Source organism: Labeo rohita, chromosome 18, assembly GCF_022985175.1.
Source record: "Labeo rohita strain BAU-BD-2019 chromosome 18, IGBB_LRoh.1.0, whole genome shotgun sequence".
Lineage (NCBI taxonomy): Eukaryota > Metazoa > Chordata > Actinopteri > Cypriniformes > Cyprinidae > Labeo > Labeo rohita.
In genome coordinates, this window is record NC_066886.1 from 20,464,908 (window position 1) to 20,491,397 (window position 26,490).

At 37.7% G+C, this 26,490-nt stretch overlaps 4 protein-coding genes across 4 annotated transcripts; 1 reads left to right on the forward strand and 3 right to left on the reverse strand.

Moving 5' to 3' along the window:
• Positions 1-434: 434 nt before the first annotated feature.
• LOC127181101 (extracellular calcium-sensing receptor) lies at positions 435-7,025 on the forward strand. The gene is made up of 6 exons (XM_051135636.1): positions 435-700; positions 2,542-2,818; positions 2,936-3,769; positions 5,629-5,838; positions 5,916-6,039; positions 6,124-7,025. The coding sequence occupies exons 1-6, from the start codon at positions 435-437 to the stop codon at positions 7,023-7,025; spliced, it is 2,613 nt and encodes an 870-aa protein (XP_050991593.1).
• A 2,451-nt stretch (positions 7,026-9,476) lies between these two features.
• Positions 9,477-12,844, reverse strand: LOC127180968 (extracellular calcium-sensing receptor-like). Its single transcript, XM_051135391.1, has 6 exons — positions 12,624-12,844; positions 12,221-12,512; positions 11,161-11,988; positions 10,798-11,025; positions 10,485-10,608; positions 9,477-10,390 (listed from the first exon to the last, which is right to left on the reverse strand). Exons 1-6 carry the CDS (start codon positions 12,842-12,844, stop codon positions 9,477-9,479), a joined length of 2,607 nt encoding a protein of 868 aa, XP_050991348.1.
• Positions 12,845-15,278: 2,434 nt separating this feature from the next.
• On the reverse strand, positions 15,279-18,646 carry LOC127180947 (extracellular calcium-sensing receptor-like). The gene is made up of 6 exons (XM_051135354.1): positions 18,426-18,646; positions 17,841-18,132; positions 16,914-17,741; positions 16,584-16,811; positions 16,284-16,407; positions 15,279-16,192 (listed from the first exon to the last, which is right to left on the reverse strand). Exons 1-6 carry the CDS (start codon positions 18,644-18,646, stop codon positions 15,279-15,281), a joined length of 2,607 nt encoding a protein of 868 aa, XP_050991311.1.
• A 4,149-nt stretch (positions 18,647-22,795) lies between these two features.
• LOC127180953 (extracellular calcium-sensing receptor-like) lies at positions 22,796-26,250 on the reverse strand. The gene is made up of 6 exons (XM_051135360.1): positions 26,030-26,250; positions 25,495-25,786; positions 24,430-25,257; positions 24,066-24,293; positions 23,796-23,919; positions 22,796-23,709 (listed from the first exon to the last, which is right to left on the reverse strand). Exons 1-6 carry the CDS (start codon positions 26,248-26,250, stop codon positions 22,796-22,798), a joined length of 2,607 nt encoding a protein of 868 aa, XP_050991317.1.
• Between the last annotated feature and the right edge of the window lie 240 nt (positions 26,251-26,490).

Here is a 26,490-nt window from a genome sequence, read left to right on the forward strand (position 1 = left end):
TAGGTTGCTGTATTCCATGATAGTGTTCATTTCTGAGTAACAGCAAACGCAAAAACATGCTGATGTTAGACAGAACTGTTTTGTCAGGATAACTCAGGTGAGAGTTTGTAATTAAAAAACAGTTTGTCTGAGGCTTTCTCACAGATGGGGCTTTGTTTTTTTAAGTCTGAAGATAACTGTGTCTCACTGCCCCATGATTACAAGAATACTGTATGTCCCTGTGCAGCTCTATCTAACCGTGAACTCATCAGAAATGATTGTGTAATTGTCTTTAATTTTGAAACTCATAGGAGGTGCAATTTCATCTTGTGTTGTTTTCTCTGGCCCTTGTTTTTCTACAGTTCTTTTGGGACTGTGGTCAAAAGAAATATCTCTTCTTGCCCTACACTGACGCACAAGAGTGCACAACGAGCTGGTAACACCAAGCTTTGTCAATGTCTGTACAAGTCCTATTGTTGCTCCCACTTTCTGTGCTGGTGCTTCTACTGTGTGCAGTATGTGGGTCTGGGATGGGTTTTTCTGTGGAAGAAGAGACTCTGGAGGAAAAGTGTGTGAACTTGGATGCTCCACAGAACTTATACAGTGATGGTTTCTACCAGGATGGTGATGTGATTATCGGTGCTCTCGTTAATGTACATAACATGGCTGCGACCCCTGACCTGAGCTTCACCAGAAAAGCTAATTTAGCGCCATGCTTAGGGTAAGCGATATAACCTTTTTTATTCCCTTTCCTAGCTTTCTCTACACCTGTCTAGTACATGGAGTCTGTGTATTGATGCGTTTGGCAGAATAATATTTTAGAAATGTATAGCAAATTGGGTAACACTTTACAATAAGGTTTATTAGTTAACATTAGTTAACATGAACTAACAATAAACAATACTTCTACAGCATTTATTCATCTTAGTTAATGTTAATTTCGGCATTTGCATTTACATTAACAAAGATGAATAAATGTATTTATCATTGTTTGTTCATTGACTAATGTTAACAAATGACACCTCATTGTAAACTGTTACCGCAACTTTTTTTCCCCTGCAGGTGTAGGATTTTCAATACAAAGAAAATTTTATTTTCATTTGGGTGATGTATAACAGTAGCTTATATTCAAGGTTAACAGGATTGTTAATGAATGTTCTGTGTAAAGGTGCCTTTATGTATATGTACAAATGTACATGTACAAACATATTTAAACACAATGTACAAAGTATGTGTTTACAGATTTGTTTTATACAAGTTTTTATTGTTTTTTTTAATCATAAAATTATTACTATTATTAAGATGACATTTGATAAACATAAAAAACCTAACAATGATGGTGTATTTTTATCAAAAAACATTAACAAAGATTCATAAATACTGTAACCAATGTATCGCTCAATGTTAATTATTAATAGTCAATGCATTAACTAAGGAAGGTCATTTGTAAAGTGTTACCCATGTACTTTATCAAGTTAACATCATTTTAAAATATCTTGATCTTAAATTAATTGTCTGCAGACATTGTTTTTATAACATTATATTTCAGTGTTTTTTTTTTGTTTTTTTTTACATAGAACATAATGATGTGAAATAGAAGTGAGCATAGAGATGTTGTTAACTTATTGTTAACCTATTTATGCTGTGTCTGCAGAATATTTCTAATATACTGTATATAGGGCTATATATACACTACCAGTCAAAAGTTCTTGAACTGTGAGATTTTTAATGTTTTTTTTTTTTTTTTTTTTTTTTTTTTTTTTTTAAAAAAATATATATATATATATATCTTCCGCTCACCAAGCATGCATTTATTTGATCCAAAGTACAGCAAAGTATAAAAACAGTACTATTTTGAACTATTTACTATTTTAAATAACTGTTTTCTATTTGAATATATTTTAAAATGTAATTTATTCCTGTGATCAAAGCTAAATTTTCAGCAGCATTACTCTGGTCTTCAGTGTCACATGATCCTTCAGAAATCATTTAAATATGCTGATTTGCTGTCCAAGAAACATTTATTTTTATTTTTTATCACTGTTCAAAGCAGTTTTGATTTTTTTCAGGATTCTCTGATAAATAGCATGATCCAAAGATCAGCATTTATCTAAAATAATAAAAAAGTTTTTGCAACATTATACACTATACTTATTTTGAAACATTTTAAAATGTTACTGTTTTGCTGTACTTTGCATCAAATAAATGCAGGCTTGGTAAGCAGAAGAGAAAAACATAAAAAAAAAAAAAAAAAAATCTTACTGTTCAAATACTTTTGAATGGTAGTTTATATAATTAGAAAGAACACACATGCACACTTCTTTCTGATTATATGGTTTATTATTTTGTATGCATTTCTTGTGTTTGCATTATTCCATTAATATTTGCTATTATTTGTTTGTTAGTTTGTTATTATTATTATTGTTGTTGTTGTTGTTATTGTTATTGTTATTATTATTATATAAAAAGGTTTGCTCCAACTTTTGCTTTGTGGCACCCCAGACAGCAAAAATATAATAATAATAATATAAATTATATTGAAAATAGTTTGTCTGCTTTCAGTTTTCAGGAACATTCTGTGCGCTGGACTCAAGCGGTCGTGTTTGCAGTTGAAGAAATTAACCGGAACCCCTCTCTGTTGCCAGGGGTCAGACTGGGTTATAACATAATGGATAGCTGTTCCCGTTACCCCCACAGTCTTATGGCAGCTATGTCAATGATCAGTAGAGGAAACAAAACTTGTGGCATCACTAGACCCGCCAAGGTCCTCATTGGAGATTCTTCTTCTACTCAAAGCATTCTTCTTTCCAGGACCCTACGTCCCCTGCAGATCGCAGTGGTGAGATTATATTGCCCACCCAAAATTTTGATAGAATTGATGTTTGTCCATTAGTAAATATGTAATAAGACATTTAATTGCATGCTCTGTCAAATATTGTTTGAAATATGCTTTCAGATCAGCTACCTGGCCAGCTGCCCGTGTCTAAGTAACAGGCAAATATACCCTAATTTTTTCCGCACTATCCCCAGTGATGCCTATCAGGCGCGCACCATGGCACAGATGGCCAAACACTTCGGCTGGACCTGGATTGGAGCCGTGGTTGCCGATAACGACTATGGACGCGGGGCTGTGCAGGTGTTTGAGGAGGAAATCAAAGGCACGGAAATCTGCTTGGCTTTTTTTCACACACTCTACAGGGAGCAATTAGCAAAGGATGTGGCCCGTGCCGCCACAACAGTTCAAGCCTCTTCTGCCCGTGTGATCCTGGTGTTTGCCTGGTATGTGGATGTAGAGGTGTTTCTTTTGGAATTGGTCCGTAGGAATGTGACTGACAGGCTGTTCCTGGCCAGTGAGAGCTGGAGCACTAGCACCTATCTCTTGGCCAATCCCCAGCTCTACACCATCGCTAAGGGAATAGTCGGTGTAGCTTTAAGAAGCGCGGCCATACCTGGTTTTAATGCGCATCTCCGGCAGCTACATCCTGCCCGTTACCCCGATGATGAATTTTTGAGGACCTTCTGGGAAAAAACATTTGGCTGTAGCCTTACGAAAAGCTCTTCCATGGCCTTTCAGAAAGCTCTTCCTCCATGCAGTGGCAGGGAGAGTCTGGAGGGTGTTCAGAGTCGATTTACTGATACTTCTTACCTGACAGTGGCATATAATATTTATTTAGCTGTATATGCTGTGGCTCATGCACTTCATTCTTTGCTGGCATGCACCCCGCAAAATAACTCGGATCCTACAATAAAACCAAAGTGCTCCTCTCCAGACAACATCACTCCAGCACAGGTATGCATCTCATGTCACATATATATACAGCTGAAGTCAAAAGTTTACATACATCTCGCAGATTCTGCAAAATGTTAATTCTTTTACCAAAATAAGTGGGATCATACAAAATGGATGTTAATTTTTTTATGTAGTACTGACATGAATAAGATATTTCACATAAAAGACATTTACATATAGTCCACAAGAGAAAATATAGTCCACAAGAGAATTTATAAAAATGACCCTGTTTAAAAGTTTACATACACTGTAACCTGAATGATCCACAGCTGTTTATTTTTTTATTCCTTCAGTTCTTACAAATTCTTTGGTTTTCCAGCATCTTTTATGTATTTGAACCCTTTCCAACAATGACTGTATGATTTTGAGATCCATCTTTTCACACTAAGGACAACTGAGGGACAGCTATCACAGAAGGTTCAAATGCTCAGTGATGCTTCAGAAGGAAATACGATGTACTAAGAGCCGGGGGGGTGAAAACTTTTTGAATTTGAGGATCAGGGTAAATTTAACTGATTTGGTCTGCTGGGAAACATGCAAGTATTTTCTGTGGCTTCTGAAGGACAGTCCTAAATGAAAAAAAAAAAGAAAAACAATATTTTGGCAAAACAAGAAAAATGTACACATCTTCAGTCTGTTCAAAAGTTTACACCCCTGGCTCTTAATGCATCTTAAAATCGTACAGTCATTGTGCAAAAATGCTTATATACCAAAGATTTTGTGGGACCTGAAGGATTTTTCTGAAGAGCAGCAGGCAGTTTAACTGTTCAGGACAAACAAGGGACTCATGAACAACTATCACTAAAGAAAAAAAAAAAAAAATCCAGCTGTGGATCATTCAGGTAACAACACAGTATTAAGAATCAAGTGCATGTAAACTTTTAAACAGGGCCATTTTTACAAATTCAACTATTATTTTTTCTTGTGGACTATATGTAAATGTCTTTTATGTGAAATATCTGACTCAGGTCAGCAGTAAATAAAAAAAAAATAGCATGCATTTTGTATGATCCCTCTTGTAGATTTTGCAAGGTGTATGTAAACTTTTGACCTCAACTGTATATATATTTAGTTATTTAGCGGTCCAAAAAAAGGCATATTTAAAAATGTATGAATTTTATTGTATCGGATAAAAAAATACACAACAACCCAACCAGCATTTATTTTAAAGAAAGCACACTTTTCAAATAAGATATTTCATAATAAGTATTTTTACATGAAATATAATGTTTAATGTATTATTATTTTTTTTGTATAAATAAGGTATCCTTGTTAAATGTTACATATACTTCCTATTATAATAACAATAAATTATGTACAATTACATGCAAGTAACCCTAAGCGAAACCCTAATCTTATCCATATAGTAAGTAGTTAATTAATATTACACAATACTTAAATGTATGGTTACACTCTAACAAGGACACCTTAAAATAAAGTGTACTGAATGCACTTAATCAAATGAACATAATTTGAATGTTAGTTTTATGTGCGGCTTTTTTTAAGCAAGTCATATTTACTCACATTTAATCACTTTTATAAACAACATATATAATGTTTAATGTTTGTTAACATGAATGAACAATGAACAATACATTTATTACACTATTTATTAATCTTTGTTAATGTTAGTTAATAAAAAATACAGTTGTTCATTGTTTGCTCATGTTAGTTCACAGTACATTAACTAATGTGATTTTACTAATGCATTAGTAAATGCTGAAATTAACAATAACTAAGATTAGTAATAGATGTAGAAGTATTGTTCATTCTTAGTTCTAACGTAGTTAACTGATGCTAACTAATGAACCGTATTGTAAAGTGTTACCGAATATTCTGTCTTTTCCTGACATGTTCAGCTTTTACAGCACATTGGACAAGTTCGTTTCACCACTCAGATAGGAGAGAAGTTTTATTTCCAGAATGGCAGCATCCCACCTGTCTATAACCTGGTAAATTGGCAGAGAACTCCTGATGGTTCTCTCCAGTATGTTTCCATCGGACGAGTAAATGGGAACCAGCTCATTATTAATGAGTCAGCTATTTCATGGCCTGGAGACCTTGGGAAGGTGAGATGGACTTCTAATATAAATCTAAATGATTATGCAATAAAATGTGTAATATACTGTGTAATATGTGTTCCCAGATTCCTGTGTCCGTGTGCACTTCCGAGTGTCCCCCTGGGACACGTAAAGCCATTAAGAAGGGTCTGCCAGTGTGCTGTTTTGACTGCCTGCCCTGTACGGAGGGGGAAATCAGTAACAGTACAGGTCATTAACACATTCTCTAACACTAATTTCTTAAGTCACTAAATGCCATAAAGCTTTGATGTTGCTCTTTTTGTTTTTCCCTAGGCTCAATAAAATGCTATCGCTGTCCCCAAGAGTTCTGGTCTAATAGTTTCAGAAATGAATGTGTGCCCCGTGAGACTGAGTTTCTCTCCGTTAGAGAAACGATGGGCATCACGCTGATAAGTATTGCTGTTTCGGGTACTATCATAACAGCTACAGTTGCTGTGATTTTCTTGTACCATAAGAGCACTCCGATAGTTAAGGCCAACAACTCAGAGCTTAGCTTCCTGCTCCTGCTGTCTCTCAAACTCTGCTTTTTGTGCTCGCTGGTGTTTGTAGGCCAGCCATCGCTCTGGTCATGTAGGTTTCAACAGGCTGCATTTGGGATAAGTTTTGTCCTGTGCATATCCTGTATTCTGGTTAAAACAATTGTGGTTCTAGTTGCATTCCACTCCACTAGACCTGGATCCTCAGCTCTTATTAAATGGTTTGGACCGGGCCAGCAGAGAGGAAGTGTTTTGGTCTTCACCAGTGTTCAGGTGGTTATCTGTGCCATTTGGCTCCATGTCAGTCCGCCTTCACCTCGCCGTAACTTTGGAATACATGGGTCAAAGGTCATCCTTGAGTGCACAGTTGGGTCAGTTGTGGGATTTTCGTGTGTACTGGGCTACGTTGGCTTTCTGGCTGCTGTCTGCTTCCTGCTGGCCTTCTTTGCTCGTAAACTTCCAGATAATTTTAATGAGGCAAAATTTATCACTTTCAGCATGCTGATCTTCTGTGCTGTGTGGATTGCATTTGTTCCAGCATATGTCAGCTCGCCAGGGAAGTACAGCGTAGCTGTGGAAATTTTTGCCATATTGGCTTCTAGTTTTGGACTTTTGTTTTGTATCTTCGTCCCAAAATGTTACATTATTTTACTCAAGCCAGAAAACAACACTAAAAAGTTTCTTATGGGAAAAGCATAATTATACATGTGAGAAACTTTCTTGTGATTCTGTTTTCCTATAATAAAGCTGTTCTGAATCAGAGCCATGTTTGTTTCTGTTATTCATTTAGTGCAAATGCTTCTCAAATCAGTCCTCAAGATTTTGTCCAAGTAAATTTTCAGAACTGACAAAAGTGATTACACACTTACAATGATAATACAAGAAAACCTGCTATGAATATGTCCTAAAATGTAGCATTGTTTTCTTCACACATCTTCTATTTCAAAATAAAATGTAGAGTGGGATAAAATCGACAAACCGCTGTAAAAACTGAAGCTTTTTGAAATGTAAAAATGAATACAAGTACAATCTTAAAATGGTAAAGCAGTAATCTGGAAACAAGAAATAAGGCACAGGATAGCATCAGATCCCAGGTCAGGTGATTATGCAGAGATACACTTTCATAATTTTGTGGTTGTCAACAACAAATCAATGTTAGTTTAATATCCCTGTCTCCACCCATGGGAGCTATCAGCTTTAAATATTGAAATGTCAGTCTCAACCAAAATGATGAAAACTGAAAATTTTATTAATGTCTCCCTATCTGGGTTTGAACATCATAGGAGGTCAATGGAGATAATGATATGAAACCCCCACCTGAGATATAAAATTCACTTTAACATAGTGTTTGCATATAAACGGTCCTGTATCCCCCTTATTCTTCAATGTGGAAGTAAGCCTATGGGCAAGACTTCCTGTTTATTAGCTGCTACAGGGAAATAATGAGAATAACAACATGCAGTAAACAATAAAACTGTTTGCACTACAAACCAGTGTCTTTATAATTAAGAAAATGCATTAAAATAATATGGCAAGACACAACAATGTGAAATATCAAGCAGCAAAACAAGCTGTTTTGTACAGCTAAAAATAGCTGGACTCGGATGAGACTTGGAAGCCAGACTCATTAAATTTATAGATGGATGCACCCGCTCTTATTGGGAAAAATAAGGTGGATTAGCATATTTTGGCCCTCAGCCGGTTGTATGCTGTCCGCCATTTTCTCTGCACTCAAGCAGCTGTAGTGACAACAATATCTTGTAAGTAATACAGGAGTTTTTTTGATGTTAATGCTCCACTGAATACACCTAAATTGTAGTGATGGGAAGTTCAAATCATTTTACTGATTCGGACCTTTGAGTCTCGTTCAGCAAAATGAACAAATCATTTTTCGAGTCATTTTGTTCATTTTAGCAAAACATAATTAAAATGTTACATATTACGTCCCTAACACATCTACTGCTTACACAAACGTTGACTACACTACAAACAAGACAAAACTATAATGCTATAACAAACAGAAAAGATTAATTCATTGTTTACCTGGGTCTTTAGTCTATGATTAACTCACCTCACCTCTTATCTGACAAGGGGTTTTGGGTTTGAGTCGTTCATTCATCACGTGACAGCCCCATAAGCTTAACCAATGCAGTCTGAGCCGGAAAAAGATTTGATTAGTTCATCTCTCGAGTCTTCGTGTTCGAGTCGTTCGTTTATCACATGAAAGCCCCATAAGATGAACAAATGACTTGAAAAACCTGAAGACTCGAAACAGGTGAAGTAATTCCAGTACAGAACCTAATAGGATGTTGCGCATGCGCAATAGAACGAATCACTCCCCGAGACGACTCGTTCGAGTCACATTAAAAAGTCATTCAAAATGAACGAATCGTTCAAGAACAACCCATCACTACTAAATTGGTTTATGTCTGTGCAAATCATTTTACTACAGACTGCTTCCTGATTAAGAGGCAATTCAAGGCAGGTTTTGCAAATCGCTTTTCCTCTTCCATGGAAGAAAGGGGCGGGGTGAGCATAGCTCATTAGCATTTAAAGAGGCATGTACTGAAATGGGCCGCTGTGAACAGAGCTGTTTTTGACTATTTAAAATAGTGTTGTTTTATATGACCATTGAGAAATTTTAACCAAAGTATATTACAGACGTTTCATGAAGACCTTAAAGAATCACACCAACTTGTGGAAAATGGGTATCCGATGTCCCCTTTAAGTCATTCAACAGGGTTTTTTGATTGGATTTAGGTATTTGAAGGAAAGTTAATTTAAATTTAGCTAATGGTAAATGATATCCTGTTGATATGAATGCAAACATTCCAAATTAATGACTAATAAAATAATATCTTTCCTTTTTGCAACCCTAGGCACCAGCATAGTTCGCCTATATGCACACACCATGAGAGACAAATAAAAAGCATTTATTTATTTTTTTTTATTTTATTACAATTTACTGTTATTTTAGTAAGTTTATCATGTTTCAATACAGTATGCAAAACAGACATTGAGCCATCTGTATGTATTGTAAGTCATGTGTTTTAATTACATACACTAGGATCAGTTATACTTGTGTCTACAAGCAAGGCATTGATTGATTTAAAGGTTCATACACCAGAGATATCCAAGCAGGATGTTAAACTATTTCTTTTGTGTTTCTCTTCCCATGACGGCATTTTTAGTGTTTCTCTCTGGATGTAAAAGGATGATGTAGCACTTAGGGGCAAATATGGCTACCAGTAATCCAAAACTAGAAGCCAAAATGGCAAATATCTCCACAGCAACTGCATATTTCCCTGGTGAGCTCACATATGCTGGAACAAATGCAATCCACACAGCACAGAAGATCAACATGCTGAAAGTGATGAACTTTGCTTCATTAAAATTATCTGGAAGGTTTCTCGCTAGGAAGGCTAACAGGAAGCTTATTGCTGCTAACAGTCCAATGTATCCCAGCAGCATAGAAAAACCAGCCACCGAGCCTATAGCACATTCATATACTATTTTAGAGCGGATATACTGAATGTTTTTATGGGGTGTCGGTGAGGCAGTTGATAGCCAGACTGCACATATCACAACCTGAAGGGCTGTCAGGACCAGAACTGTGCATCTTTGTTGCACTGCTCCAAACCATTTCATTGCTCCTTTGCCCTCTGGTCGAGATGACTTGAACACAGCTATTACCACCATAGTTTTGACCAGGATGCTGGAGATGCACAGGACAAAGCTTATGCCGAACACAGCATGTCTTAACTGACACGTCCACAATTGTGGCTGGCCAATGAAAAGCAGCACACACAGAAAACACAGTTTGAGTGACACCAATAGCAGGAAGCTGAGCTCTGAATTGTTTGCACGTACTATGGGACTGTTACGGTGGAGAGCGAAGACAATCATGACAAGACCACATATGCAAGTGCCAAGCAGAGATGCAGTGGTCAAAGAGATACCCAGAGGATCCTCATAGGACAGAAACTCTACTTCTTTTGGGACACATTGATTCTTATCTGCATTGGACCAGAAATCATCTGGACACATTATGCACTCAATAGCATCTGTGATTAAGTGAGAGAGAGAAGGTAAAAAAATAAGAGGCAACTGAGTTACTTTTAAATTTTCAAACAATAATCTCCTTAGTGAAATATGCACCTGTCGTGTTTGAAATCTCTCCATCTCTGCATTGCAGGCAGTCAAAACAGCAGACAGGAAGGCCCTTGCGTGTGGCTCGTCTGGTTCCTGGGGGGCAGCTCTCACTGCACACAGACCTTGGGGGCTGAAAGAGATATCATCTGTTATCAGCTATGTGTTACTCATCTCTTTTACAAAATTAAAATATTTTGGCCTCTATTATTTATTCTCATTTGTTTGTATTATCATATTGTTGAATATTATTTATTGAAAATTATATTATTTATTATTTATATCTGCAAAAAGGATGACATTAACAAGCAATGTTGGTTACTTTTTTGGTCTTAAAGTTCCAGTATATTGCCTCCTCATCCAGTGTGAGCACCATTCCTGTTGTTGCAGCTTCATTTACTACACCAACTGTGTAGATCCTTATTGATCCATCTGAGCTTGGCTGCCAGTTCAGCACATCATAGATGGCCAGAGCATCTCCATTCTTATCAAATGACACATGATCCCCAAAGCTTGTGGTGAAGTTTACTTTCTGTAGGTATTGAACCAGCTGTACAGTTTGTAGACAAGACAGGTGTTATCTGTTTATCTGAAATTTGAATTAATATAAAGCAAATATTTTGTTTTCCACATACAGCTGGTCTACATGCCTGAAAAAAATATTCACTATACCTGTGGGTCTTACCTGCCAGGGTTTCAGGTTGGTTATGTCGGCACAGCCATTCCCACTGAATGGTCCTCTCCCCTTCTCACACTGCATCAGGTCATGAAGTGCATACGCCAGGGCATAAACTGCCTTGTAGACATTATAAGCTGCTCTCAACCCGGAAACATCAGTGTATGGTGTATTTGTGGTGCTCAGATCCTCCTGACCTGTACACATCTTTTTCACTTGCTCTCCATCTTTCACTGTACCCCCAGTTTCATAACTACACCTAAACATGTTCTCCCAGAAGATCCTCAGCATATTATTTTTTGGTTCATTGCTGGGACGAATACGTAGCAAAAAGTCACTTAGTCCCTGGATCTCTCCACGTCTAACGGCAATGCCTAGTGTGCCCCCCAGGAAGGGCAGTAAACGTGGAGTGTGGTATACAGGTGAGGTGGCCCATGCTTCACTCGCAATCCACTGTCTGCCTGTCATGTTCTGCGACACCACCTCATCCATCAAAGGTAACAAAAAGGATGAAGTGGAAAAAACAACCACCACTCTAGCTGTAGAGGCCTGAATCACTTCCATTATATGCTGAATATCTCTTAGGTTGTTATCATGGGGCAGGATTTCGGAAAAAGCAACACAATGTCCAAACAGCTGCATTTCCTGCAGGAAGGACTGAGCTGCATAGACGCCATAATCATCATCACTGTAGATGAGACCAACCCAGGTCCATCCAAAATGCCTCAAGATCTGAACCATAGCCCGCACCTGAAAGGCATCACTGGGGATTGTTCTGAAGAAAGAGGGGTACTTTTTCCTGTCACTCAAACAGGAGCACGTGGCGTAGTAACTAACCTAATAAGATAAATAGAGAGAGAAAGACATGAGACAGAAAAAAAAAAAAAAAGAGTGATGATCAGTTTAAATGATCAGTGGTTTTGTCTTTTTTTTGTGCATGAGCAGATGATAAAGGAAGTTCTGGAAGAAACAGATCAAGGATACATATGGTTAAAAAGGACACAACATTTAACTGAAAAGTGCAAAAATATGCATACAGTGTATTTGTACTTTTTTCATCCCATCTTACTATAGGTACTCGAAATAGTCCTAGAACACTGGAAATCGCAATGGAAGGAGTTGAACTTGGATCCCCCACAATACCAACCACTGGCGGAGGGCCAGTGCAGTTAAGGTTGGAGAAGGACTTCTCAGTTCCACTGACTAGAGATATTGCGGCCCGGAATGCCATTCCTAGTCTCACACAGTTGTCATAAAGATGGTAACCAAGAGTGATGTTAGGCAGTAAGTTTGAGTTCTTATTGATCTCATCTATTGCGAAAGCCATAGTCTGTGCCTGCTGGAAGCTTTCCATATCAAATCTAAAAAAAAAAAGGCTGACATTAACAATGGTTTTGTCAAGGCAGCATTTGAGCAAATTAACAAGTAAAAAAGGGCAAGAAGAATATCCATATTTCTGGGACCAGACTCACTTTTCGCAGTATGGTGGTTCTGGTTCTGTTTTGAAGCTCAGATCTGGGAAAACTGTGAAGAAATGAACCTGAAACAGGCCTCCGAGTATAACATCTCCATCCTGGTACATGCCGTTCAACCGAAAGCGCCCCTGGAGCTGACATGTGTCTGATCTGAGGACTGAAGATGCAAAAATATAGTTAAAGGACAGGTATAGAGAAATATACTGAGTGATCCACATGTCTTGCTTTTTCTGAGCCACCCACCTTCTCAGCTCACTAATTTATAATGAAGATTATGTGGGGTGTTATTTCAAAATAGTGGGTGGTGCCAAATTGACATACCTGAATGTCACCTTCCAATCTCTTTATTATATATTTTTGTAAATAAAAATTGCAACTTTGGGATTTGTTTTTGTGTTTACTTTGCTGCCAGGGTAGTACTGATGTGTATGTTATTTTACTAAATCAGTCCTTAACTGGGGAAGAAAAACAGGAGAGAAATAATAAACATTTTTCCAGTGAGTTTATTTAGAGATTATGGGACAGTAATTTTACTCAGAATGTCCTCTAGATGTCAGGCATGCATTGGACATCTGCTGAGAAATTAAAACAGAAGCCTGTGGCAGTACCAGGGGAAAGGGATACTATCAAATGGTAATACACAGAAAAATGCTCTGTATCAAACTATGCATATTTTTATGAAGTCTACTAGGTAGTATCAAAAGCAATAATGTTTTGTCTGGTTGGTGGTTGTAAGTCATTAAAGCAGGGAAACTGTTTTTTAGTCAGGTAAGGTGGTGGTGGTGGTGGGGTTTTCGGGCCCCCCAGTGGACATCATTCTGGGCCCCACTCAAAATCTGGGCCCTATGCACTCTATCCCCCTTTCCCCCTGGTATAGCAACACACATGAATGCAATGGTGAACAGGAAGTGACCATGAGATATTTATTAGCAGAAATTTTATATTAACTGCTAGGAAATGATAAAATGACATGACCACGAGATCATTTTGTAATGATAAAAATCCACCCAGTGGTATTTTTTAAATCTTTATAAGTAATATCCCCTTATTCAAATCAGGCCATTCTCAGGCATCTTGTCTATGTGACGTCAAGTCGACCAAGGCCGCTTCCACGATAGTGGATTGACACGGCCATCTTACCTTAGAGCCACACTGACTGAGCTGAGTGAGCTGTGAATTGTCCGATCGCCATCGCGGCTAAAGTAAGCAGAGGGCTCATCAGCCCCCAGAAGAGAGGGGCGGGGTGAGCAGAGCTCATTAGCATTTAAAGGCAAATACAACAAAACGGCTCGGTAAAAAGGGTGTTTTTTTACACTACCACTTAGATTTTAACCAAAGTATGTTTTAGTCTTCTCCTTAAGACTCTAACGAATCATATCAACTTGTGGAATATGGGCATATGATGAGCCCTTTACAGGATAGATAATTTTCGGTTTGCCTTTGGTTGCCTCGGATTTGTGTTCTAGAATTTAGTTTAAGATCCTGTTGATGATTTTTAAAGCATTGCATGGTATTGCCCCAAAATATATTGTTGACCTTTTGATTCCTTATCAAAATACAAGAAATATGAAATGTTTGAATCAAATGATTCTTCATGTTCCTAAAAATACATTAAAACTCATACACTGTTACTGATTCCAAATTATATAGGAAAAAATTTAGTTAGTAATGCAATCCATTACATTACATATTATAGGTAATAAAATTGGACTACTTTTTGATTACTTTAAGATTATTTTTGAACCATGAATATGTAAATGTGTTAATTATTAACTTATTATAAAATGGTTATTTTCATTGGTCAGCAGCTGTGTTTTATTCAGGCTTTTATTCAGTGTTTTAAAGGCTATGACAGCTTCACCCAGCAAGTTCTTTGCATTACTGCGCAACACTCCCAGTAACAACCCTTAGAAACAATCAATGTAGCATCAAAACTGTTCCATGTATTATGTATTACAGCAAAATTAAATCTTTATTATTTATGTAATCAATTATAAATTACCCCTATTAGTGTTATACTGCATCATTCACCTCCCCATGCCCTTCCCGTTGTTTTTAAATGGAACGTGTGAAATTGGACCATGTCAACATGCACAGTTTGACCACCTTAGGGCGGCAGTTTTTAATAGGGCTTCATTAAAGTGTTCACATGTGCTCTGCTGTCACTGCTGCAGTGATCTCTCATGCCACATTAAAGTGCATTAAAAGGCATTTATTGTGTAGATTTCAAAATAAAACTGATAGAATTTGAAAATTTGAGTCTTTCCTTTTTATAAAATAAATAAATAAATAAACAAATAAATAATAAAAAATAAACAAAAACAAAACAAAGCTTTATTTACTCATGCATCAACTGAAAAAACAAAACAAAACATTGGAATATTGATACTGGATGTTAAATGTATTACAATAGATATAAAACTCAAAGTGTAGTTAAAACAATGCTGAATTAATTTAGCTCATATGCATACTAAAATAAATGAAATAAAATAAAATAAAATACCCCTAATACACTCCTAATGTTAATAATAAATGAAAGAAAACAAAAAAAGAATTGTACAGATTTTGCTAATTTGTTTACAGAGGTGAAACCCAAAATCATAAATCAGAGTCAAATCAGAGTTTACAGTTTTACACCACAGTAATGTAAAACTATTTCTTTTGCGTTTCTCTTCCCATGATGGCTTTTTTAGTGTTCCTCTCTGGATGTAAGAGGATAATGTAGCATTTAGGGGCAAATATGGCCACCAGTAATCCAAAACTAGAAGCTAAAATAGCAAATATCTCTACAGCTACTGCATATTTCCCTGGTGAGCTCACATATGCTGGAACAAATGCAATCCACACAGCACAGAAAATCAACATGCTAAAAGTGATGAACTTTGCTTCATTAAAATTATCTGGAAGGTTTCTCGCCAGGAAGGCTAACAGGAAGCTTACTGCTGCCAACAGTCCAATGTATGCCAGCAGCATAGAAAAACCAGCCACTGAGCCTATAGCACATTCATATACTATTTTAGAGCGGATATACTGGTTGTTTTTATGGGGTGTTGGAGAGGCAGTCGATAACCAGACTGCACATATTACAACCTGGATGGCTGTTAGGACTAGAACTGTGCATCTTTGTTGAGCTGCTCCAAACCATTTCATAGCACCTTTGCCCTCTGGTCGAGATGACTTGAACACAGCTATTACCACCATAGTCTTGACCAGGATGCTGGAGATGCACAGGACAAAGCTTATGCCAAACACAGCATGCCTTAACTGACACGTCCACAATTGTGGCCGGCCAATGAAAAGCAGGACACAAAGGAAACACAGTTTGAGTGACAGCAACAGTAGGAAACTGAGCTCTGAATTGTTGGCACGTACTATGGGAGTATTACGGTGAAGAGCGAAGATGATCATCACAAGAGCACAAAAGCAGGCACCTAGTAGGGAAGCAGTGGTCAGAGATATGCCCAGAGGATCTTCATAGGACAGAAACTCTACTTCTTTGGGGACACACTGATCTTTATATGAATTCGACCAGAACTCATCTGGACACACTATGCACTTTATAGCATCTATGAGTAAGAAAAAGACAAGGAGGTGAGAATTTTAAGAGGATATCACTTTCAAATTCTTTACTAATTAGGCTAAAAATAATCTCCTCACCTGTTGTATTAGAAATTTCTCCATCTCCACATGGCAGGCAGTCAAAACAGCAGACAGGAAAGCCTTTCCTTGTGGCTCGCCTTGTGCCCATGGGACAGCTTTCACTGCACACAGACCTTGGGGGCTGATAGAGACATCATCTGTTATTAGTCATGTGTTTGTCTATCATTTTTTTTTTTTTTACATAATGACAAGCTTGGCCTTTCCATTACTTTATTCTTAATTGTCTTTTCATAGCTATTGATTATTTTTAGACTGTATCTCCAAAAACAATGACATTTAACAAGCAATGCTAGTTACTTTTTTAGGCTCAAAGTTCCAATATAATGCATCATCATTCAGTGTAAGCACCATCCCTGTTGTCTCCTCTTCATTTACTACACCAACTGTTTGGGCTCTTATTGATCCATCAGAGCTCGGTTGCCAGTTCTGCACATCATAGATCGCCAGAGCATCTCCATTCTCATCAAATGACACATGATCCCCAAAGCCTGTGGTGAAGTTCACATTCTGTAGGTAGTGAACCAGCTGTACAGTTTGTAGAAAGGACAGATGTTACATGAAATTTGGACTTCCACCTCAGCTCTTTTATAAGCCTGGAGAGAATCTAACTATACCTGTCGGTCTTACCTGCCAAGGTTTCAGGTTTGTCATGTCGGCACAGCTATTCCCACTGAATGGCCCTCTTCCCTCCTCACACTGCATCAGGTCATGAAGTGCATGTGCCAGGGCATAAACTGCCTTATAGACATTATAAGAGGCTCTCAGCTCTGAAACATCAGTGTATGGCGTGTTTGTGGTGCTCAGATCCTCCTGTCCTGTACACACCTTTTTCACTTGCTCTCCACCTGTCTCCCGACCCCCAGCTTCGAAACGGCACCTGAACATTTTCTCCCAAAACAACCTCAGCATATTATTTTTTGGATCATTGTTAGGACGGAGACGAAGTAGAAAATCATAAAGCCCCTGAATCTCTCCACGCCTGATAGCGATGCCTATTGTGCCCTTCATGAAGGGCAGTAAACGTGGAGTGTGGTGTACAAAAGATGTGGCCCAAGCTTCACTGGCAATCCACTGCCTACCTGTCATGTTCTGCAACACCACTTCATCTATCAATGGTATCAAAAAGGAAGGAGTGGAAAAAACAACCACCACTCTAGCTGTAGAGGCCTGAATCACTCTTGTTATATGCTGAATGTCTTTGGGATTGTTATCATTGGGCAGGATTTCAGAAAAAGCAACACAACCTCCAAACAGCTGCATTTCCTGCAGGAAGGATTGAGCAGCATTGATGCCGTAGTCATCATCGCTGTAGATAAGACCAACCCAGGTCCATCCAAAATATTTTAAGATCTGAACCATAGCACGCACCTGGAAGGCATCACTGGGGATCGTTCTGAAGAAAGAGGGGTACTTTTTCCTGTTACTCAAACAGGAGCAGGTGGCGTAGTGACTAACCTAATTAGGGGAGATGGAGATAGAGGGGAAGGCATGAAACAGACATGGAGAGATGATCAACAACAATAACAAAACATTTTTAGAACTTTTTTCTCTTACTATAGGTACTCGAAACAGCCCCAGAATACTTGAAATTGCAATAGAAACAGTTGAACTTGAATCCCCCACAATTCCAATCACTGGTGGTGGGCCAGTGCAGTTGAGGTTAGGGAAGGACTCCTCAGTTCCACTAGCCAAGGATATGGCAGCCCGGAACGCCATTCCTAGCATCACACAATTGTCATAAAGATGGTAACCAAGAGTGATGTTAGGCAGTAGGTTTGGATTCTTATTAATCTCATCTATTACGAAAGCCATGGTCTGTGCCTGCTGAAAGCTTTCCATATCAAATCTAAGAAAAAGTGAAACAAATATTGATTTAACTGTTCTGGAATAATATAAGCAGTACAAAAGAGAAAATGTCAATCAGCAAAGGAGTAAAGCATCATTTGTGTAACATATATAAGAACATATTTTGTAAGGAATATATATATATATATATATATATATATATATATATTTTTTTTTTTTTTTTTTTTTTTTTTTTTTCAAGTATATTTCCATAGTTTTAGAATGTCTCTCTCCTCCAACTGTTCTCTTTTTGTTTAAGCTTTGTGTAACTATTCGTTTCCAGTCTAAACTCACTGCTCACAGTATGGTGGTTCCGGCTCTGTTCTGAAGCTCAGCTCTGGGAACACTGTGAGGAAATCAACCTCAAACAGGCCTCCAAATATAACATCACCATCCTGGTACATTCCATTTAACCTGAAGTGTCCCTGTAGCTGACAGGTTACTGATCTGAGCTCTGAATCTGCTGAAATAAAGTTAAAAAGCAGATACAGGCAGACCTTCAAAGCGATCCCCATCTCTATTTCTCTATTTCTCAGTGTGCTTAATTTATGATGAATGTTGTGTGGGGTGTTGCTTTAAAAGAGCAGGTGGTGCTAAGTGAGCATCCCTGGAAATCAGTGTGTCATCAGCCCATCACTATATTCTAAATTGATGTTAAGTAGTGACAGCTATGGGAGTTGTTTAGGATAGAACTAGTTCTTAAATGGTGATGGGGGCAGGGGTGTATCTAGAGATGCTGAACTGACAAAAATGCATTTGGGATAATTTATAAATTGTATAAAGTTCTCCATGTTTTCTATTTGAAAGTGGTTTTCCTCAGAATGTCCTCTAGATGTCAGTCTTGCATTTGATTTCACAGGAAATTGTATACAAATGCAATTTGCCCGTGTGTGTTGTGTCATATCTGTGCACAGAGAAAAGTAGCTCTGGATTCTGTGGTGTGTGTATGGTAAGGAATAGTTTCTTGTCACAACAAATGAAAGAAATTTGATCATGTCTCTATCATTTTTTATTTCTAGTTAGACTGATGGTGCTAATATGGTTTTGTATCATTTTGAAATCTCACATACACACACGTCACTTGCCATCACAAATTTTATTTATTTATTTATTTATAACAACAGTAATTTACAGAAATAAATCCTTTAATCATAGACTTACCAAGGATATGTAAAGCTTTAAATGTTGTTGACCACTTTTTGGCAACAATGGCAGTTGTAAATGGCAATCATCAGGGCCCAAGCACCAATAGCACTTGTGAATGATTGACAATCCAATCCACATATATCTTATGATGTGGTATTTTACAGCAAAGAACATCTTGAATCTTCGCTGATAGTTAGAGTTTGATGAAACAGGTTTTAGCAAGGCATTGGTTTCAAAAGGGATAATTGACTTTCACCCCTCTTATTTTTAGTTTAAAAGAAAGTCAATAGCAAATAAGCAACATCTGTTTTATCACATTTGATAATGTGATAACGTTTTAACACATTTTTTCCAAGTAACGCACAGATAACCAAGTAGGGTTATCTGCCAGGCTGGAAGCAGATATCGACTTAGCACATGGATCAAAATGCACCGGTAACACTTTATTTTGATAGTCCACTTTAGACATTCCACTAACAGTAAGTAACTTTGCGACTGCATGTCAACTAGTCATTAGAGTATTAGTAAACTGTCTGCTTAATATCTTCTAACACTCTTCTAAACTTTGCAGTTATATGTCAACTTATTCTACTAACCCTAAACCTAACCTAACAGTCTGTTCTGAGAGTTAGTAAACATGTAGTTGTAAATTAATGAGAGTTAGTTGACAAGTAGTTGCAAAATTACTTATAGTTAATAGAATGTCTGAAGTAGACTATCAAAATAAAGTGTAACCAATGCACCTCTCTGCAGAGCCAACAGCATGCCCCTGATGAGATAATGAATAGTGTCCTTGGAGATCTCCTGCCAAATGTGAATCAGGGCATCACTGAGCTCTTGGACAGTCTGTGGTGCTATTTGGTGGCTTGAGGTCTGGATTCAGGTCTGGGGAATGTGAAGGCCAGTTAATGGCATCAATGCCTTTGTTATCCAGAAACCATCTATACACTCTGGCCACACAAGATAATGTAAGGTCTGACAATAGCTCCTTAGCGGCCTCTTCAGTCGTGGAAAATCTGAAGAACATGTGCTTTTCCAAACCGAAGAGATCGGCATAGTTTCTTTCTAAGGTAGGTTTAGTTGCACAACGTAAGGTATATTCACATTCAGACAATATAACTTTGTTTTGAGAATGATCTTTGTATTGTTTTTATGGTTTATTAGGCTATTGTTATTATGTTTTATTTATTATGTTTATTGTTATTATGTTTATTAGGTTATTGTTTGCAATTAATCTGTTTTATTATTGCTGTTTGCAATTGTTCAATGTTTTTTACTGTTACTCAACTTTTCAACTGTTACTATTAAAATGATCAACTAAAATTAAATATTGTATCGCTGCTTGCCATTACTGTACAGTGTTTTACAAATGAACTACTTTTAACTACACAAATAATCAAATAAAATACTGAATGGAAACAAAAACTGCTGAATATTCATTTTTAAAGGTATTTTACATTTGCAATTAATTAGTAAGGCAGCTTTACAGCATTACAGATGGGTGTCTCAACCGTACTCAGGTACAAAACATTTACATTTACATTTACATTTATTCATTTAGCAGACGCTTTTATCCAAAGCGACTTACAAGTGGGGAATACATCAAGTGATTTATCCTAAATAAAGAGGTAAAACGACTTAGGAAGTGCTCATAATACCATATAACAGGCATTGTTCAGATTAGTACAAGCTAGAAAGGGAAGAACAGGAAAAGAGTAGAACAAAAAATTTTTTTAATTCAAGTATCGAAAGAGATGAGTTTTCAGCAGTCGCTTGAAAGTTGTTAGGGAGTCTATGTTCCGGATAGCGGTGGGAAGATCATTCCACCAGCCAGAGATGGTGAAAGAGAACCAAAAAGCTTCTTGTGTTTAAGAGCTAATTATGGCAAATATTACTTACTTATGGATGTTAAAAAGTATTAATATTTTAGTAGACAAGTAAAGGAAATGTCATAAGAAAAATCACTTCTTTTCAGTCCCTAGTTTTGGTGTGGCAACGTAAAAAGCAAAAGTGCATCAACTGTATCCGGTCTACCCTACATTAAACAGTCTTCATAATCATGTCTGAAGATTTTGACAGAGAGGATGTTATTGAACCAGAATATACTGATTTTAAATTTGAATTAAACTATCATTAATATATTCAAATAATCTAATTGAAATCAAGTTTATGTTAATAAAAATGTTGAAAACAAGCTACTTTTACAAAAAGTAGTTCAGTGTTCTTCAACTCCAGTCCTGGAGGGCCATTTTACAGCAGACTTTAGTTACAACCCAAATTACACAAACTTGTCTGTAATTAGCAAGTATGTCTGAACACAGTAGCTTGTTAGAGCTAAACTCGTCAGGAAACTAGCCGTGGAGTTCCAATATGAGAGATCGACAAGAGACTGACTGATAGCACTTGGCACACAAAAACAAACAAAAGCCATCTATGTAAAGCACACTGGTGAACACACATAACAGAAACCATGTGCTGAAACCATGTGATGAATATGTTTGTCTGCCAAGTGTTATTCTGTCTTGTGTGTTTGTTCTGAAACAGAAACACTCAAGATGATAGAGTGTACAGAGCATGGCAGTCTAGATCCTGACACTGACAGTGAAACACAGAACCAAAACCAGACAAAAGACACCAGACCACTATGTTGAAAAAGCCTTATCTTTTGTTCAAAAATGATGTTCATATCACATACAACACTGATATTCAGCTGTCTGATTTTGTAAAGTTGATCATTCCACTCTGAATTTAAGCATGAAAATGACCTCAAATATAAATTAACTTCATAATTTTCATTTGATATATGATCAGTATGATAATATTTCCTCTAGAAGCACATGGATGAAACACTAGAAGTTGTTCTCTCTCTATCCCCTAATATTGGTTAAACTAGCAAACCTGTGTCAAGAGTGGATTAATTGACAGTCAACAGTGTTACCCAAGTATTATTGTTACCAATTATTGTTGCAAACATACCAATTAAACTAAAACGTATGTTTTGTTTGTGAAAATATATTTCTAAACATACCATATGCTCAGTAGTTCTATGCTTTCATGTTGAGTAGAGGCCCAAAACACTAAAAATGTCTACTAAGACATTACCTGTCAACTGTCTTACCTAGTAAAGGCAAAATGGTGGACAGTACCGAACATAGATGGTCTCCTTAAAACGAACCTATAGGCACCTTAGCTCTGTGTGCTGTTGGCAACTACAGTATATACTGCCAAAGGCACTGAAATATTCAATGTTACAACATCACTAATGTGAATAATTCAAATGCATGTCTGATAGGAAGGACATGTTTTAAATAAATCATGTTTGAAAGTTTTTGATTTGTCTATAGAATGAAGCTGATAGAGCTGATCTATACTACTATTTCATTTATTAAGGAAATTAATCAGTTTTACATGGATGAGAATATAACAGAAGTAAAGGAAGTTTAATAAACAGTGTCATTTTAAAGCAATTGAATGGGTGTTAATAAATACAATACAACACAAAGCAGCCATTGCAAAAACTATTTCTTATGTGTTTCTCTTCCCATGATGGCATTTTTAGTGTTTCTCTCTGGATGTAAAAGGATGATGTAGCACTTTGGGGCAAATATGGCCACCAGTAAACCAAAACTGGAAGCCAAGATGGCAAATATTTCTACAGCTACTGCATATTTCCCTGGTGAGCTCACATATGCTGGAACAAATGCAATCCACACGGCACAGAAGATTAGCATGCTAAAAGTTATGAACTTTGCTTCATTAAAATTATCTGGAAGGTTTCTCGCCAGGAAGGCTAACAGGAAACTTATTGCTGCTAAAAGACCAATATAGCCGAGTAACATGGAAAAACCTGCCACTGAACCTATAGCACACTCATATACTATTTTAGAGCGGATATACTGATTATTTTTATGTGGTGTTGGAGAGGCAGTTGATAGCCAGACTGTACATATCACAACCTGAAGGGCTGTTAGGACCAGAACTGTACATCTTTGTTGAGCTGCTCCAAACCATTTCATAGCTCCTTTGCCCTCTGGTCGAGATGACTTGAACACAGCTATTACCACCATAGTCTTGACCAGGATGCTAGAAATGCACAGGACAAAGCTTATGCCGAACACAGCATGTCTTAATTGACACGTCCACAATTGTGGCCGGCCAATGAACAGCAGCACACAAAGGAAACATAGTTTAAGTGACACCAGCAGCAGGAAGCTGAGCTCTGAATTGTTGGCACGTACTATGGGAGTGTTATGGTGAAGAGCGAAGATAATCATCACAAGAGCACAGAAGCAGGTGCCAAGCAGAGATGCAGTGGTGAGAGAGATGCCCAGAGGATCCTCATAGGATAGAAACTCTACATCTTTTGGGACACACTGATCTTTATCTATATTGGACCAGAACTCATCTGGACACACCAAACATTCAATAGCATCTGTGAGTGAGAAAATTATTTTCGTGAGAAAACTTTCAAATGATATAACTTTAAAGATGTAAACTTGCCAACAATAATCTCCACACCTGTTGTATTAGAAATCTCTCCATCTCCACATGGCAGGCAGTCAAAACAGCAGACAGGAAAGCCTTTCCGTGTGGCTCGTCTGGTGCCTGGGGGGCAGCTCTCACTGCACACAGACCGTGGGGCCTGAAAGAGACATCAGCTGTTTTTAGTCATGTGTTTCATAATGATAAACAATCATGTAATGATAAAATGGACCTTTCCATTATTTAATTCTCATTTGTTGTATCATAGATTTGACTCATATCATATTGGCATGCAATGTTAATTACTTTTTTGGTCTCAAAGTTCCAGTATATTGCATCCTCATCTAATGTGAGCACCATCCCTGTTTCAGTCACTTCATTTACGACACCGACTGTGTAAATCCTTATTGATTCATCTGAGCTTGGCTGCCAGTTCAGCACATCATAGATGGCCAGAGCATCTCCATTCTTATCAAATGACACATGATCCCCAAAGCCTGTGGTAAAGTTCACTTTCTGTAGGTAGTGAACCAGCTGTACAGTTTGTAGACAAGACAGGTGTTACATGTTTATGTGAAATTTGAATAAATATAGAGCACATGTTTTGCATTTCCATATTCAGCTCCTCTGTATGCCTAGAGAGAATCTGCACTATATTTGTGAGTCTCACCTGCCAGGGTTTCATGTTGATTATGTCAGCACATTTGTTCCCGCTAAATGGTCCTCTCCCCTCCTCACAATGTATCAGGTCATGAAGTGCATGTGCCAGGGCATAAACTGCTTTGTAGACGTTATACGATGCCCTCAACCCAGAAACATCAGTGTATGGTGTGTTTGTAGTGATCAGATCCTCCTGTCCTGTACACACCTTTTTCACTTGCTCTCCATCTGTCTCTTTACCCTCATTTTCAAAACTGCACCCAAACATGTTCTCCCAGAAGATTCTCAACATATTATTTCTTGGTTCACTGCTAGGGCGAATACGTAACAGAAAGTCATGAAGCCTCTGGATCTCTCCACGCCTTATAGCAATTCCCAGTGTGCCCCTCAGAAAGGGCAGGAAACGTGGAATTTGGGATTCAAGAGAGGTGGCCCAAGCTTCACTCGCAATCCACTGTCTGCCTGTTATGTTTTGTAACACCACCTCCTCCATCAAAGGTATGAAAAAGGATGAAGGAGCAAAAACAACCACCACTCTAGCTGTAGAGACCTGAATCACTCCCATTATACGCTGAATATCTCTTAGGTTGTTATCATGGGGCAGGAATTCAGAAAAAGCAACACAAAGTCCAAATAGCTGCATTTCCTGCTGAAAGGCCTGAGCAGCGTAGACACCATAGTCATCATCACTGTAGAGCAGACCAACCCAAGTCCATCCAAAATGTCTCAAGATCTGAATCATAGCCCGCACCTGGAAGGCATCACTGGGGATCGTTCTGAAAAAAGATGGGTACTTTTTTCTGTTACTCAAACAGGAGCATGTGGCGTAGTGACTGACCTAATTAGGGGAGATGGACAGGGAAAAGACAGAATGAGAATGAGAAATAGAGTGAAGATCAACAAAAAAATAATCAGTACTTTTGTCTTTTTTTTCTATACACAAGCAAATGAAAACTTTTTGGAAGAAACTGATTGAGGATATACATATGGCTGAAAAAGGCAAAAATAAATAAATACAAACTGAATATGCAAAAATATGCATACAGTGTATTTTTACTTTTTCATCCCATCTTACTATAGGTACTCGAAACAGCCCCAGAACACTGGAAATTGCAATGGAAGGAGTTGAACTTGCATCCCCCACGATTCCAACAACCGGAGGAGGGCCAGTGCAGCTGAGGTTAGAGAAGGACTCCTCTGTTCCACTACCCAGGGACATAGCAGCCCGGAACGCCATTCCTAGCATCACACAGTTGTCATAAAGATGGTAACCAAGAGTGATGTTAGGCAGTAGGTTGGGATTCTTGTTGATTTCATCTATTGCAAAAGCCATGGTCTGTGCATGCTGGAAACCTTCCATATTAAATCTACGGACAAAAAAGAAAAGATAAATGTTGACATGTAGTAATATTAAAAGTACTATTAAGAAAAAAAAAAAAATACAAGTATTAATTAATACTGCAAATGCATCAGAGTGCACACATCACTTGAGGACCCTTCAAATTAACTGAGATGGCAAAAATAATAATAATAATAATTATTATTATTATTACCATTCTTCTTATTAATTTTGTTCCCCTCTCTTTATAGCTATTGTCAATCTAACTCACGTTTCACAGTATGGTGGTTCTGGCTTTGTTTTGAAGCTTAGATCTGGGAACACTGTGAAGAAGTGAACCTCAAACAGGCCTCCAAGCATAAAATCACCATCCTGGTATATTCCATTCAACTTGAAGCGTCCCTGTAGCAAACAGGTACCTGATTTGAGTTCTGAAGCTGTAGATATACAGTTAAAGGACAGATATAGAGAAATATACAGAGTGAGCCACATCTTTCTCTCTTTCTGATTCACTCACCCACTCAGCTGACTAATTTCTCAGGAAGGTTGTGTGGGGTGTTGCTTTAAGCGAGCAGGCACCAAGTGGGTATCCCTAGAAATCAGGACGTCACTCTCCCATCCCTCCCAAAACAGGCAAGAAAACATTACTAATAGAATAATGGTATGCATGTATGCTTGCACAGTAAATTGCTGCTCATGGAAATTGTTTAAATGCTTAATTAAATATGTTAA